Here is a 14,375-nt window from a genome sequence, read left to right as displayed (position 1 = left end):
GAGACATCTTTTTTACAATAGCCTCCACACTGAATCTCCACACTGACTGTGTAGCCAAGATTTTGCTTTTATTTGGTTGTTTTTGTTTGTTTTCTAGCTTTCTTCCAAGTGAGAGAGAGCACAACAGTAATCAAAGTGTGATAGAAAGCTTGACATTCTCTTCACGTTAGACTCATGGTTATGCTGTAGTGGTGGGTTTTGTCCTTTCTTTTAATTACACTATGGTGTAATCATTGTGGTGTAGAACATACAGAGGAAATGAACCCCACTTTCTGGAAGTTTGTTTCACATCAAGGGGAATGAACAACCAGCCATTGATGAGTCACCAATGGGCATGAGTTTGAGTTGGAAAAAATGCCATTATTCTTTAGGACCATTAAGCACCCAGCACATAAATATCCAACAAAGTGTTATTCTAGAATTCTGAAGATTCACTCTACTTGTTTACACTCCTACTCATATCTAGGATGAGTTTTTTTACCCATTACCGCAGCATATCTTTCTGACTATTAACTGAACTAAAGTTCCTTTTAAAGTGAGTGAGCTATTAATATTTGTTCTGTACAGGCATAAGCTGTTACATATATCACTTATATATCCACCCATGGGTCTAGAATTAAAAGTTAGAAGTCATTTTATAAGCAGGAAACCATTTACAGCACATAATGCAAACAATAACTGCAATTATGGCTCGGGCTTTTCTTGCAGAAAGTGATGTGTATGACTTTCATCTCCAGCTGTTCATATCCTAAAGTTTGAGGCTTTTCAGATTTTGAATATGGGCTCCAACTCATAATTTGTGGCAATTTCAAAGACCAAAAATTCATTCATTATACAGTATCTACAATTTCAACTTCTTTTTACATTACAAAGTAAAAAGAATTAGTCATCTGATAAAAAAAATGTAGGTAATTCAAAATAGACCCTTTATAAATGACTTTAAATTGTTTTTCTTACAAAGTGTGAATTTTTATTTCATATCCAAATTTCTTCCCTATTAAACAAACCATTGTGTACAGTGGTGGTAGCATTTGTCTTATTTTAGCTCTCCAAGTGATAAATGGCATTTTATAGGCATTTTCTTTAAGTATTAAAACAGCCATGCATTTAAGAAACCCTTGATACAGCAAAGGGCGACTGGGTGGCTCAGTCAGCTAGTCTTTGACTTCAGCTCAGGTCATGATCTCGGGACTGTGGGATCCAGCCATGTGTCAGGCTCCACACTCAGTAGGGAGTCTTCTTGTCCCTTGTCCTCTCCCTGTGCCCCTTACCTCTCTTGTGCTCTCTTTCTCTCAAATAAATAAAGCTAAAAAAAAAAAAAGGAAGAAACTCTTGATACAACAAATCTTGTTTTTTAAATGCTCATCCAAGTTTTGGGTTACTGTTTGAGATCACGTACAAGTGTTCCTTAAACTTCTTGCATACTAAGTGAGTATGGAAGTTGATATCCAGGTGATTGGATGTGTGTAGAGCATACCTACAGCATCTCCCATGGGGTCCTCTCCTGCTGGCTCTTTGCTGGCAGCGTTCTATGCTCCCATGTTCCCATCATCCCTTGCCCTACACCTGTGCTACACACAATGTGTTTCTCTTTCATAAGTGAAGTTGAGTCAGTACCTTTAATGTGATGTGGGGATTTGTGATACTTACTTTGATAATTTGGTATAGTTTTAAGACATTTAAAAAATATTTTCATTATGATATAAAGTAATTTTAAAGAAATACATAACAGTGAGCATAGATCCATTCAATTACTATAGTTTTCCTCATGTCAGGTTAGAGCATACTTTTGACAAGATGAAATAAAAAAATTTTGGGGTAAAAAATATGACAGTGGGGGATAAATAGTTTAAGGTGAAAGAAATCTTGGTATATAAAAAAACTACATTTCTGAATTCCTGATTGAAATTCCTCCTTATCCTAAGCCAATACCTGTCACCTGTCAGTAGAATATAAATTTATAAGATCTTTTTGGCTTTTGAAGAGTTTTCAAGAATGGGTATCATACACAAAAAGTGACTAGATTAAAATGTTCATCTTACCATACTTTTTTCACTATAAGAAAAATACTCAGCTCACCTTGAGTAGCAATAGCACCCTAAATCCTAGATTTTCAACCTTCAAAATGTTTTTCCTAGAATGAAAATGATTAGAATGAGTAACTTCTCAATGGTTTCTTTCCACTGTAGGCAGTTTCTGTAAATGTGTACACTCATATGAGCAGTTGGTGAGTCGAAATTCTTTTGCTAAAAGGCAGACATCAGGGAATAAATGTGTTTATGTGGCTTCTTTCCCCTGCACATGTTCTGTCAACAGAATGTTTATGCATTCACTCATTAAGTTTCACAACACATTCAGGCAATTGGGACATTTTGAAATCTTTCAGATAGAAGAAACCTAAGTAGAACATCTATATGTCATAGATAAAAGTGACGCCTTGGGACTTGCTCAAAGGCTGATGAAACAAACCAGGACCAGAATCTGCATCTTCTGGTATGTATCATAGGTTCTTCTCACAAATGAACAAATAAACAAAGTTGAGAAGAACCAGGGACCTAACAAAATAACCTCTCATGCAGAAGAAAAAGGTGCTCTGTTGATTTGAAAGAAAGGAAATAAGAAGAAAGGGAGGAAGGAAGGAAAAGAGAAATAGAGATAGAGACAGGCTTTCACATGGAAGGCCAGAGGGTATCCACATAAAGTGGGAAAGAAGGAAACAAGTGGGGAGAGCATTAGCACTGGAGCAGGCAGCGGTGATAGCAGAGCCTGGGATGCTGGAAAAGGCAGAAACCACCTAAAAAGAAGGATGTAGAACTACAGATGGAACAGTTGAAAAAGAAATAGAGTACCAGCAAAGAGATCCTAGAATGTAACATCAGAGTTAGAAAAGCAGAGACTCTATGCTGTGCCCTCAAGGACAGGGACTCTTCCTTTTTGTCTTTATTTCTACCTTTTCTAGGCTCACCTTCTTCTAAACATACACACAACAGGTAGTCCACAAATGTTTGAGGAATGTCTGCATATGGTATCTTCTACAGTGGTATATCCGGAGTGCCATAAACCTAGGGGAATTCCTAATACCATCTCTTGATATAAATCCTATATCAAATGCACTGTTCTTCTAAAAATAGAAGGGATACTACTTTATAACTTCCAAACAGCAAACACAAGCACATAAATGTTGAGAATCATCTATACCAGCTATTAAAATATTTCTAGACTCTAAAATACCTGAAACTATGGAGCAGTGTCAAGTGATAGACTTACCTATATGAGAGAGAGAGATAGGACTTCATTTCAGAGGCAGAGGTTTAGTGAAAGACTCCATTGCACCCTGTCACTCTGTATGGCCACCTTTTATAAAAGAAAAATGTCATTTGAGCCAAATACCTTGATTGAAACCTTGGTGATTTCAGGAAAATCTTTTTGAAGCTTCATACTTAGATAAAACTATCAGATAGTAGTAGAAAATACTCTCCCACGGTATAATAATGAGGTGGTGTTTTGGGGGATTAGGTAGGAACTGACTTTTACATGGTGATGCAGTCTGCCTGTTTTCACAAATATGTGGGAATTAAACAATGTATTCCTGGACTACCAGTGGGTCAAATGGAATTGGAAAGAAAGATCAAAGACTATCTTGATGGACACCGAGGCTCCTTCCACAGTTTTTTTTTTAAGATTTTATTTATTTATTTATTCATGAGAGACACACAGAAAGAGAGAGGCAGAGACACAGGCAGAGGGAGAAGCAGGCTCCATGCAGGAGCCTGACGTGGGACTCGATCCCAGGTCTCCAGGATCAGGCCCTGGGCTGAAGGCAGCGCTAAACCGCTGAGCCACCTGGGCTGCCCCATAGTTTGGCTATTGTGGACATTGCTGCTATAAACATTGGGGTCCAGGTGTCCCGGGGTTTCATTGCATCTGAAAGATGCATGGATAAAGATGTGGTTTATGTATAGAATGGAATATTACTCAGACATTAGAAATGACAAATACCCACCATTTGCTTCAACGTGGATGGAACTCAAGGGTATTATGCTGAGTGAAATAAGTCAATCGGAGAAGGACAAACATTATATGGTCTCATTTATTTGGGGAATATAAATAATAGTGAAAGGGAATAGAAGGGAAGGGAGAAGAAATGGGTAGAAAATATCAGAAAGGGAGACAGAACATAAAGACTCCTAACTCTGGGAAACGAACTAGGGGTGGAAGGGGAGGAGGGCGGGGGGTGGTGTGAATGGGTGACGGGCACTGAGGGGGGCACTTGACGGGATGAGCACTGGGTGTATTCTGTATGTTGGCAAATTGAACACCAATAAAAAATAAATTTATTATTTAAAAAAAAGAAACTATGAGAAAAATACAAAATGAAAAAAAAAAGACTATCTTGAGACAAATGGAAATGAAAACACCACATGCCAAAACTCAAGGGATGTAGCAAAGGCAGTTCTAAGTGGGATGTTTGTAACAAAAAACACATACATTAAGGAAAAGAAAAAGAAAGGTCTCAAATAAACAAATTTAGCTTTATACCTCAATGAACTAGAAGAAACAAGCTAAGCCCAACATTAGAAGGAAAGAAATAAAGATCAGAGCAGACATAAATGAAATGGAGACTAAAAAGACAATAGAAAAGAACAGTCAAGCCAGGATCTGTGGTTTTTTAAAAAAATAAATAAAATTGATGAACCTTCAGCTAGACTAACCAAGAAAAAAAGAGAGAAAACTGACGTAATTCTGATCTCTGGCTTCCTGAATCTTCAGCAACGTCCCAACTGATGGTGATGTGATGCTATCTCTGAGCCCAAGAAGAAGTTATGTTTATTATTATCTGTTTCAGAGTGATAACACTCCTCATAGTAGCTGGCAGGCATTGTGTAACGTGTACTAACCAGAGATCTGCTTTATTTCCCCTCCAAACTGTCCTCTTAAGTAGTTGAAGATCTAATCAAAGAAATGCAAATACAGCAATACGCTATCATTTTCTCCTATTGAAAATATCAGAAAAAGTTTTTTAATGAGAATATTCAATGCTGGTGAGGATGCAGTGAGCTAGGAGTGTGTATGCAGTGATTAGGAAGCACATTGCTGCAAGAATTTAAAAAAAATCTATCTAGAAATGATCATCAGAGCCTATGAAATGTTTCCAAGTTGACAAGCTAATCTGTCCTAAAGATAATCCAAAATACAGAAAAACTTGGTGCACAAAGATGTACATCAGAGCACTATTTAAAGTAATAAAGAGGGGGCACCAGTCTCATTCAGCTGGTGGAGCATGCAACTCTTCATCTTGGGATCATGAGTTCAAGCCCCATGTTGGGTGTAGATATTACTTAAAAAAATAAAAAAAGAAATAAAATAGTTAAAAGAAGGAATCTAAAATGTCCCCAGGTAAGAGAATGGAATATAAAGCTACAGGATATAATCTCAGGTAGCCATTCAAATAATGTTCATGAAAAAAATATATATTTTTAAGATTTTATTTATTTATTCATGAGAGGCACAGAGAGAGCAGTAGAGACCCAGGCAGAGGGAGAAGCAGGCTCCGTGCAGGGAACCCGATGTGGGACTCAATCCCGGGACTCCAGGATCACACCCTGAGCCGAAGGCAGACACTCGACCACTGAGCCACCCAGGCGTCCTGAAAATATATTCATTACCTGTTCTCCATTCCATTTTGTCAAAGGGAATAAAGTAAAAATGGAATAAATAGTATGATTTTATATGAGCATCTATTACATTTATCATGTGCACATGCTCAGGATTATGCATGTGCACATGATTTATAGTTTTCACCACAGTCTTCCTCTCGCTAGAAAGAGCTTTTCAAAATGATTTTTAACAAAAGGAATCCAGAAAGCTCATGTATTTGTTTGTTGGGGCTGCCATAAGGTATCACAGACTGCGGAGCTTCAAACTGCCTCCTGGACTCACAGATAGCTGCCTTTCTCCCTGTGACCTTATGTGGCTTTTACTCTATGCAGTCACTTCCCTGGGGTCTCTTCCTCTTCTTATAAAAAAAAAAAAAAAAAAAAAAAAAAAAAACTTCCTGTGGGATTCCAGCCTTGCGCTTATGACCTCATTTGGCCTTAATTACCTCTCTAATGGCCCTATCTCCAAATGTCATCACACTGGATATAAGGGCTTCAATGTATAAGCTTGGGTTGGGGTGGGGGTGGGGGACACAGTTCAGTCCTTAACATGCAATCATTTATTTAACCTGCTCAGGTCTCCCTAGATAGAGGTAAGTAATAGGTGAGTAAAAGTGCTTGTCTTCCTGGAGTTCCCATTCTAACAAGAGAGGGAGACTAATCCAGTAAAAATGCTAGAAATGCTGTGAAAGAATTTAAAACATGGTGGGAGGGATAGAGCATGACCAACTGAGGAAGGGGGTTGCTGAATTAGTCTGGGCCATGGGGGAAGGTGTCTCTGAGAAGGTGAGAGTCCAGCCTCTGTTGTGTGACAGATTGTGCCAAGGGGTCAAAGGTAACATTCCCTGCCACCACCCTTCAAAGCCATGAGGAAGCTTGCAGCCTCTTGGCCTAGGACAACCACTCTTCCCAGCTACTGTGTGAGGCTGAGGACACAATGCTGTCATGAAGACTCTCTCCTGTGGTGAGACTTTCCCTTGTGTTTAGGCCAGAGCTCTGGATGGGGCGCACCTTCATGGGCTTTCTTGCCACTCTGTCCCTTTTTACAGCTAACACTGAAAACCCAATGAAAAATAAGCAAGAGCTTGACTCAGGCATGAAGCTTCCCAACATTTAAGTCTTCTGATTTCCCTCCCTCCTTGATTTATACTTGGAAAATTAATCATCTCCCCTTCTCAGAAGGGAACTCAGGCCATCTGAACAGGGCAGCGATTATATATGCTGAACAGCCCTCTATGGCAGTTAATAACTCCACTTATCTTCTGCTTTAAATATATTTTTAACATGCAGGGCATAGCAGAGGACTTTCTTAAGAGTTACACAAGCTTCGTTTCTCCACTTAGGCTTAAAAACAAAGTATTTTGAGGTCATAACTGCTATAAAAGTACATAATCTGTTGTTTTAGGCAGTTCCATTTTACTAGAAGGGCTTTATAAATCGTGAGTAATAGCATGTTCTCTCCATTGGTTTGCCTGGAGTACATAATCCTAACAAGTATCTTCCAGGGGAGCCCATTGTTTTGTTAGTTACTCATCTCTGCTCTGTCTGACCTGACCTGCCACAAAAGGGTTCTGTGGATTCTGACACAGGCAAATAGAAATGACAAATGCATTGATTTAGATCTTAACCTTGTGTGCTTTCTATACAAAACATACAAAACCTCTTCTGAACTTTGCAGTTGTCACTTAAGCTGTAATACGCTGTCAGCCTGATGTGTCTACTAGTAAAGTGATTCTGGGTCTGTATATTGCTCCCAAGGTAACCTTCAAATGCAAACGCTATGAAACTTCCAAACATTGTTTCCAATTTTATGTACCGGATAAACTAAATGACCTTCAGGTGATCTACCTTTTAGCCTAATGGGCACTGCCAAGTTTTTATGTATTAGTTTTTTGACTTAAAAATGTACATTTATTTTTACTAGTGACACCCTTGAAATGACATTTCAGTTTCATAAGATTCCAAAATACTGTTTAAAAGTTTTGACCCCACCTGCCATTTGCTAACTTCCTCCATGCAGTTGCCAGAAATAAGTTCTCTTCCTCTGAAGTCCTTATATTACATTCTACATACTGTTTATCTAACCTGTGTTACCTTGCATTTTGAATATTCATTTACTAACCTTATCACTAAAGTTAGATCTTAAATCCACTGAGGACAGGGAGTTCTATTAAACATCTCTTTAAAAATAATAATAAAATAGGGATCCCTGGGTGGCGCAGCGGTTTGGCGCCTGCCTTTGGCCCAGGGCGCGATCCTGGAGACCCGGGATCGAATCCCACGTCGGGCTCCCAGTGCATGGAGCCTGCTTCTCCCTCTGCCTGTGTCTCTGCCTCTCTCTCTCTCTCTGTGACTATCATAAATAAATAAAAATAATAATAATAATAATAATAATAAAATAAACATCTTTTTATCACCCATCACAGTGCTTTATTATAAGATGTTTAATGAAAATACTTAATGAATTAAAGAATATATTAAAATAATAATGAAGTGGCTCAGTCAGTTAGGTGTCCAACTCTTGGTCTCAGCTCAGGTCTTGGTCTATGGGTTGTGAGTTCGGACCCACCTTGGGCTCCGTGCTGGGCATGGAGCCTACTTTAAGAAAAAATTTTTTAAGTTAAAATAATAATGAAAATAGCCTGTCATTTTAAATTTGTGAGTGGTGCAGGATATTCTCTCCGAGTCCAGAGTTATTTCATACACTTCCCGGTTATCACTTTATCACTACTTTATTACCCGAGAACCAGTTAGCACCCTGCATGAGAGCATCACTACAAGTCATTGTCCAGGGGTCATGCATGTCCACTTATAGACTGCAGCACTGGGGTGGGGGCACAGCGTGAAGGCAGTCATAGAAACGGAGCAACAATGTGATGCTTAGTGCCCCTTTGGTGAAATAGATCAGTAGCATCTGTTTTGTTGGCACCACAATCTTACACTAATTGTTATTCATTGTTTTGGTTTTATGCAACTTCTAGTATACCCAATGGCAACTGATTATTAATGTACCAGATAGATTTACTTTGTTAGATGGAGATCATTTCTTCCCCGTGGTAGATGAGACAGTGGGAGATTATAGAGTAAAAAAATCCCAAAGAATTATATACACTAGTTAAGAGGCAGAACCTCGATATGAACCTTTGTGTTCTTGGCTCTAAATCCACTGATTGTTCCTATGACCTACAACTGTTCGTCCTACTGACAACATAAATGTTATCGTGACTGAGAAGTTAATGTTCTTGAGAGATCCATTTCTGAGACTAGATCAAAAGCTTACATTGGGGGAACTGTAACTCTGAGCTATACCTAATTGATATTCTGTAAATTCTGGAGCATAACTCTATTACTGCTCATTATCAACATATTCTCTTGTATTTTGAAAGCCTAAGATGTCTATCATTCTGGTAGAGACACTAGAAACTTTTTATGATTACCCTGAATTGGCGCTGACTTTAATGAACTGGCAGTTTTGGGGAAAGAAAAATAAAATGATACCCTCAGCTTAAGGGCAATGTCATAGGAAGCAATTTCTTATAATATGTGGAGAATAGAGTTTGGGATAATTACTGTCAAATTACATATCATTCACAAAATTTTTAGTGAATTTTTTCTATGTCTCATGCCCTGTTATAGAATGAATACCTAAATGAAAATGTTAATGCCAGAGTGATTGAATATGAAGATAACCGGCCCCTCCTAGATCTGTTCCTCCAGAAGCCAATGGGTCTGCTATCCCTACTGGATGAAGAAAGCCGATTTCCCAAGGCTACTGACCAGACTCTTATAGGTGAGTTTTATTTTTTATTTTTATTTATTTTTTATTTTTTATTTTTTTTGTAGGTGAGTTTTAAATCAGTATGTCTGCGTAGTTTTGTGCTACCGTCATGTAATGCTCTGAATGACTTAAAAAGAATTTTTTTTTTATTATCTGGGAGAAAATAGCGATCACAAAGCCTGCATATGTAACTTTAAAGAAGAGGCTTTGGTCTAATATCTGGACTAGCAAATGTTTATAATAGGATGAAGTATTTAGTGATGAATTAAACAAGTTTGGATACTGGACTTTTCCTTACATTATGGTAGAGCCTCATTCATAGGATCTTATGTTATAAGTAACCTTAGAAATTATCCAGCACTACCCCACCCCTAAAAAAAGAGATTACCCAGCCCCAAATTAGAAATTGGAGGGCAGGGCAAAAGGCCAGCTCTAGAATTTGAAAAGAGATAGCTAATGGGGAGGAAATAAATTCATCTAGTCACTTGTCTAATAGAGGCAAATAGCCTCCAATACCTTAATAGTCTCAAATTACAGTACATTAATAAATATTCACAGTACTCTTGAGTCATCAAAGAAAGCATAAACATATTCATTTTTTTCTATTTGAGAAGGCAAAGATACATATGCTGCATTTAAAAGATTATCATTGAGGGACGCCTAGGTGGCTCAGCAGCTGAGTGTCTGCCTTTGACTCGGTGTGATCCCGGGATCCAAGATCAATTCCTGCATTGGGGTCTTTGCAGGGAGCCTGTTTCTCTTTCTGCCTATGTCTCTGCCTCTTTCTCTGTGTCTTTCATGAATAAATAAATAAAATATTTTTAAAAATTAAAATTAAATAAAAGATTATCATCTAAAATAGTTAAAAATGTCTTATTCCTTAAAGAATAAAACTTTAGCTTGTTCAGGTAAAAAAAATAACAAAAAACCCCATTTTTTTAATGTAGAAATACCATATTCTGTGATGGTAAGAGACATTGATTATGTATAATAAATATTTGCAGAAAATTTGGATTCACATTTTCTCTCATTTACTTTGGGTGATGGAGTCTGTTTCTTACCATTAAGTCTGTGATGTTGCTTCCTGCTGACTCACTCACTGGCTTATTCTCTCCTCTAATTGGATAATACTAATAAAAAACAAAATAAGCCCAAAGTTCTGGGGAAAATTGTCACATAGCAATCACTTGATTTTGAAGTTAAATGTCCCTTCAAGGACATGGAGGAAAAAGTACTCTGAAAGTTATAGGACTGTAACTGCCTTAGTGACCCTCCATTTTTCCTATGTAATCACTAATAACTTAGTGCTTCTCTGATAGAAAGGAGAACCAGAATACCAGATTTCTAGGCTCATGGCTCCATATCAGACTGGGTTTCACAAATCTCTCTGATCAATTAATCTCAGGTAGTTTCCTGACTCAGTAACAGCGGTTCACAAAATGTGGTCCCGAGACCAGAAACAGCCATTACCTGAGAATGTGCTAGAAATGTGACTTCTCGAATTCCCCCAGTGCCCAGACCTACTAAGGCAGAAGCTCTGTGTTAAAATAGGCCCTCTAGGGGGTTCTGTTGCTTGAGGTTAAGAACTGCTACTCTGCCTGGGTAGCTCCGTGGTTGAGCATCTGCCTTCAGCTTAGGTTGTGATCCCAGGGTCCTGAGATTGAGTTCTGCTTTGGGCTCCCTGCAGGCAGCCTGCTTCTCCCTCTGCCTGTGTCTCTGCCTCTCTCTGTCTCTCACGAATAAATAAATAAGATCTTTTTTTTAAAAAAAGAACTGCTCTAAATCATAATGGAATGGTTAAATTGATAATCTTTAGTTTTGTCTCACCATTTATGTTCCAAATCTGCATTTATTAGCTATGTAAAATTGTTTTTTCACTGCACATTTTATGGTGAAAGAGATGATTCTGTCAATCAATACCTTCTGAGGATCTCCTACATGGCTGATATTGGAGTTCAATTTTTTTTCTATAGAAAAATTTGAAGGTAACCTGAAATCACAGTACTTCTGGAGACCCAAAAGAATGGAACTAAGTTTTGGGATTCACCATTTTGCAGGAAAGGTAAGGACTTTGAAGAATTATGACTGAGTTTCTCTTAGTCTTTCCTCAAATAATAATGGTAAACATGAAAATTATGGCCCAAAATATTTAGATGGTTATAATGAGATAGCCATCTGTGTCTGTCCCAATCTGGCCCTGACTCTGTTTTCCAGCTTCCTGTATTCTCTCTGACCCAGTGCCATCCACTCCCACTCCAGGGCATCTACCTCTAGCACCTATCCTGAAAAGGTTAAAAAAAAAAATCGTCCTCCTATTTTGACAAACACAATGTTACAGTTTTTCTAGAGGAATTTTTGTTAAGAGCCTAAGGAAAAACAAAGAAAAGAAAGAGACAAGCCTCAAAGCATCCGTCTTTCTGATCCTAAGATCTGGCTTTGGGTGAGATTGGCTGGCAATGGGAACCTACTTTTTCCTTCTTTTAGTGATAGCTAGGAACCTTTTATATAAACTGCCTTTTTCAGACTAGAGTTTCTTCTCTCTCTACGGCAGCCTTTGTCTCTCCTCCCATCCAACAGAAGAAAGTGACAGATTAGGGGTGTGGTTGGATGATGGAGCTAGCCTGGATGTGGTTGACTAATGGACTATTCAGCAGTTGGATGCCTTGATAGATGCATATTCCCAAACCGGAGCAAACCTCAGATATGTTGTCCTAAACCCAGAGGATGCTCTGTTTCCCATCTGCACAGACTAACAAGTCATTCCTTCACCATGATGTAAATATTGGAGGACCAAGAAGATGTAAAATCAAGAAAGTGCAGAGACTGAGAAATACATGAACAGAATAAAATAACACAGAACCTGGAAGATTTAGGTCTACTAGGACTTCAATATTCCACAGACTTTGTCACTAAAAAAAAAAAAAATCTAATTTGAATATTATAGTTATAGCCTCTCCCATAATGTTCAGCATATGATTTTTTCAAATAAGCCTTTTTAAAAACATCCATTAAGAATTTCCTATGATCATTTTATCCAGTTGTTTTTAACAGCTATATTAGTCTGCTTGGGCTGCCATAAGAAAAATACCACAGGATGGATGGCTTAAATAAAGCACAGACATTTATTTACTGGAGGCTAGAAGTATAAGATTAGGGTGCCTGCAAGGTCACTGTCTGGTGAGACCTCTCTCCCTGGCTTACAGATGGATGCATTCTTGTACTGTTCTCATGTGTCCTTTTCTCTAGGTATATGAGGTGGGGAAAGAGATCTCTGGTGTGCCTTTCTCTTGTTACAAGGACACCAGTCCTATAGGATTTGGGTCCCAACCTTAGGACCACATTTAACCTTAATTACCTCCTTGAAGATCCTATCCAAATACAGTCACATTTAGGGTCAGGAATTCAACATATTAATTTTGGAGGGACACAATTCAGTCCATCCTTAACAGCAACCATATTAGATCATCCTATAGAAATCTTTGGGTTACAATTAATCTTTAGAAAGCCTTAAAGTTATTTAGAAGTGCCAGAAACATGAATACTCTAAGTACTCATAGTGTACTTAGACCGTACTACTACTGGGGATCCCTGGGTGGCTCAGAGGTTTGGTGCCTGCCTTCGGCCCAGGGCGTGATCCTGGAGGCCCAGGATCAAGTCCTACATCGGGCTCCCTGCGTGGGGCCTGCTTCTCCCTTTGCCTGTGTCTCTGACTCTCTCTCTCTCCCTGTGTCTCTCATGAATAAATAAATAAAATCTTAAAAAAAAAAAAAAAAGACCATACTACTACTGAGACAAAAAGTCTATAATGGCCAATTCACTTGTGTGAATCAATTATCACAGAAATGAGAATGCCTTGGTGGCCTTAGGGTGCTTTCTTCATGCCACCTTTGACCCTCCAAGCATAGAAAGGAAACATACCAAACTTCATAATAAATAAGAGGAATCAAACCTCTTTTATGATTTCAAACCAAATAAAATCAGCAAGACAAATTTTTCTCTGACAAAAAATATTGCAAACCTGGAGAAATTTGCTCTTCCAACCAAGTTGTTAGGGACTGCCTTTATAAACTTTTGTATACCTCTCACTCAGCACAGAAGTTTTCAGTAAATACCTATTGATGATTCTGCTACTGCTGCTACTGATGGTGATGATGACAATGGGGATGACATTGATCGTGATACTGAAACATACTTTATCAACAGGTCCTCTATAACGCAAGTGGGTTCTTAGCTAAAAATAGAGACACTCTTCCAACTGATATTGTGCTGCTTTTGAGGTCATCAGAAAACAGTGTAATTCGGCAACTAGTCAGTCTCCCTCTGACAAAAACAGGTAAGCTAAGGCAATTTCCTTTAACCAAGAAATCTCCTCAGGTCCAATTCAGTAGTTTCTGATTGTGGTTTTCATGAGTATAATCCTCATTTTTTTTTATATTGGCTTGTTTTCAGGTCACTAAATATGCATTTTTAATACATTCTGCCCAAATTGCAGAACATGTAAAAATGAATATAAACAAACTAGGTTTTCATTAAAGAAGTGTTCGGGGGATCCCTGGGTGGCGCAGCGGTTTGGCGCCTGTCTTTGGCTCGGGGCGCGATCCTGGAGACCCGGGATCGAGTCCCACGTCGGGCTCCCGGTGCATGGAGTCTGCTTCTCCCTCTGCCTGTGTCTCTGCCTCTCTCTCTCTCTCTGTGACTATCATAAGTAAACAAAAAAAAAAAAAAAAGAAGAAGAAGTGTTCGAAGAACTAGCCAGAAAATATGGTGATAATTTAGCTACTCACCAGAAGAATATGTTTAGCTCTGACAAGTTCAGAATGACCTCTGTTTCGGGACTGCAGCTTTTGGGTGGTACTTTAAGATTCTATAGGTTTAGTGAGCTCTGCCTTATTGATTGGAAACTTACATGTCTTTGCTCCAGCCAACCCTATACTTTTTTG

The 14,375-nt window shown here is 38.5% G+C and overlaps 1 protein-coding gene across 1 annotated transcript in view; it reads left to right on the top strand.

Moving 5' to 3' along the window:
* The window catches only part of MYO3A (myosin IIIA), a 225,221-nt gene that overhangs the window by 142,815 nt on the left and 68,031 nt on the right, over nt 1-14,375 (top strand). The window contains exons 19-21 of the mRNA XM_055332397.1: nt 9,294-9,447; nt 11,409-11,497; nt 13,639-13,768. Of these exons, the coding sequence (XP_055188372.1) occupies nt 9,294-9,447; nt 11,409-11,497; nt 13,639-13,768 (373 nt within the window). The remainder of the gene's footprint in view (nt 1-9,293; nt 9,448-11,408; nt 11,498-13,638; nt 13,769-14,375) is intronic.

Source organism: Nyctereutes procyonoides, unplaced genomic scaffold, assembly GCF_905146905.1.
Source record: "Nyctereutes procyonoides isolate TBG_1078 unplaced genomic scaffold, NYPRO_anot_genome, whole genome shotgun sequence".
Taxonomy (NCBI): Eukaryota; Metazoa; Chordata; class Mammalia; order Carnivora; family Canidae; genus Nyctereutes; species Nyctereutes procyonoides.
The sequence above is the reverse complement of the archived record's forward strand: the minus strand, read 5'-3'. Positions and strand labels throughout refer to the sequence as shown.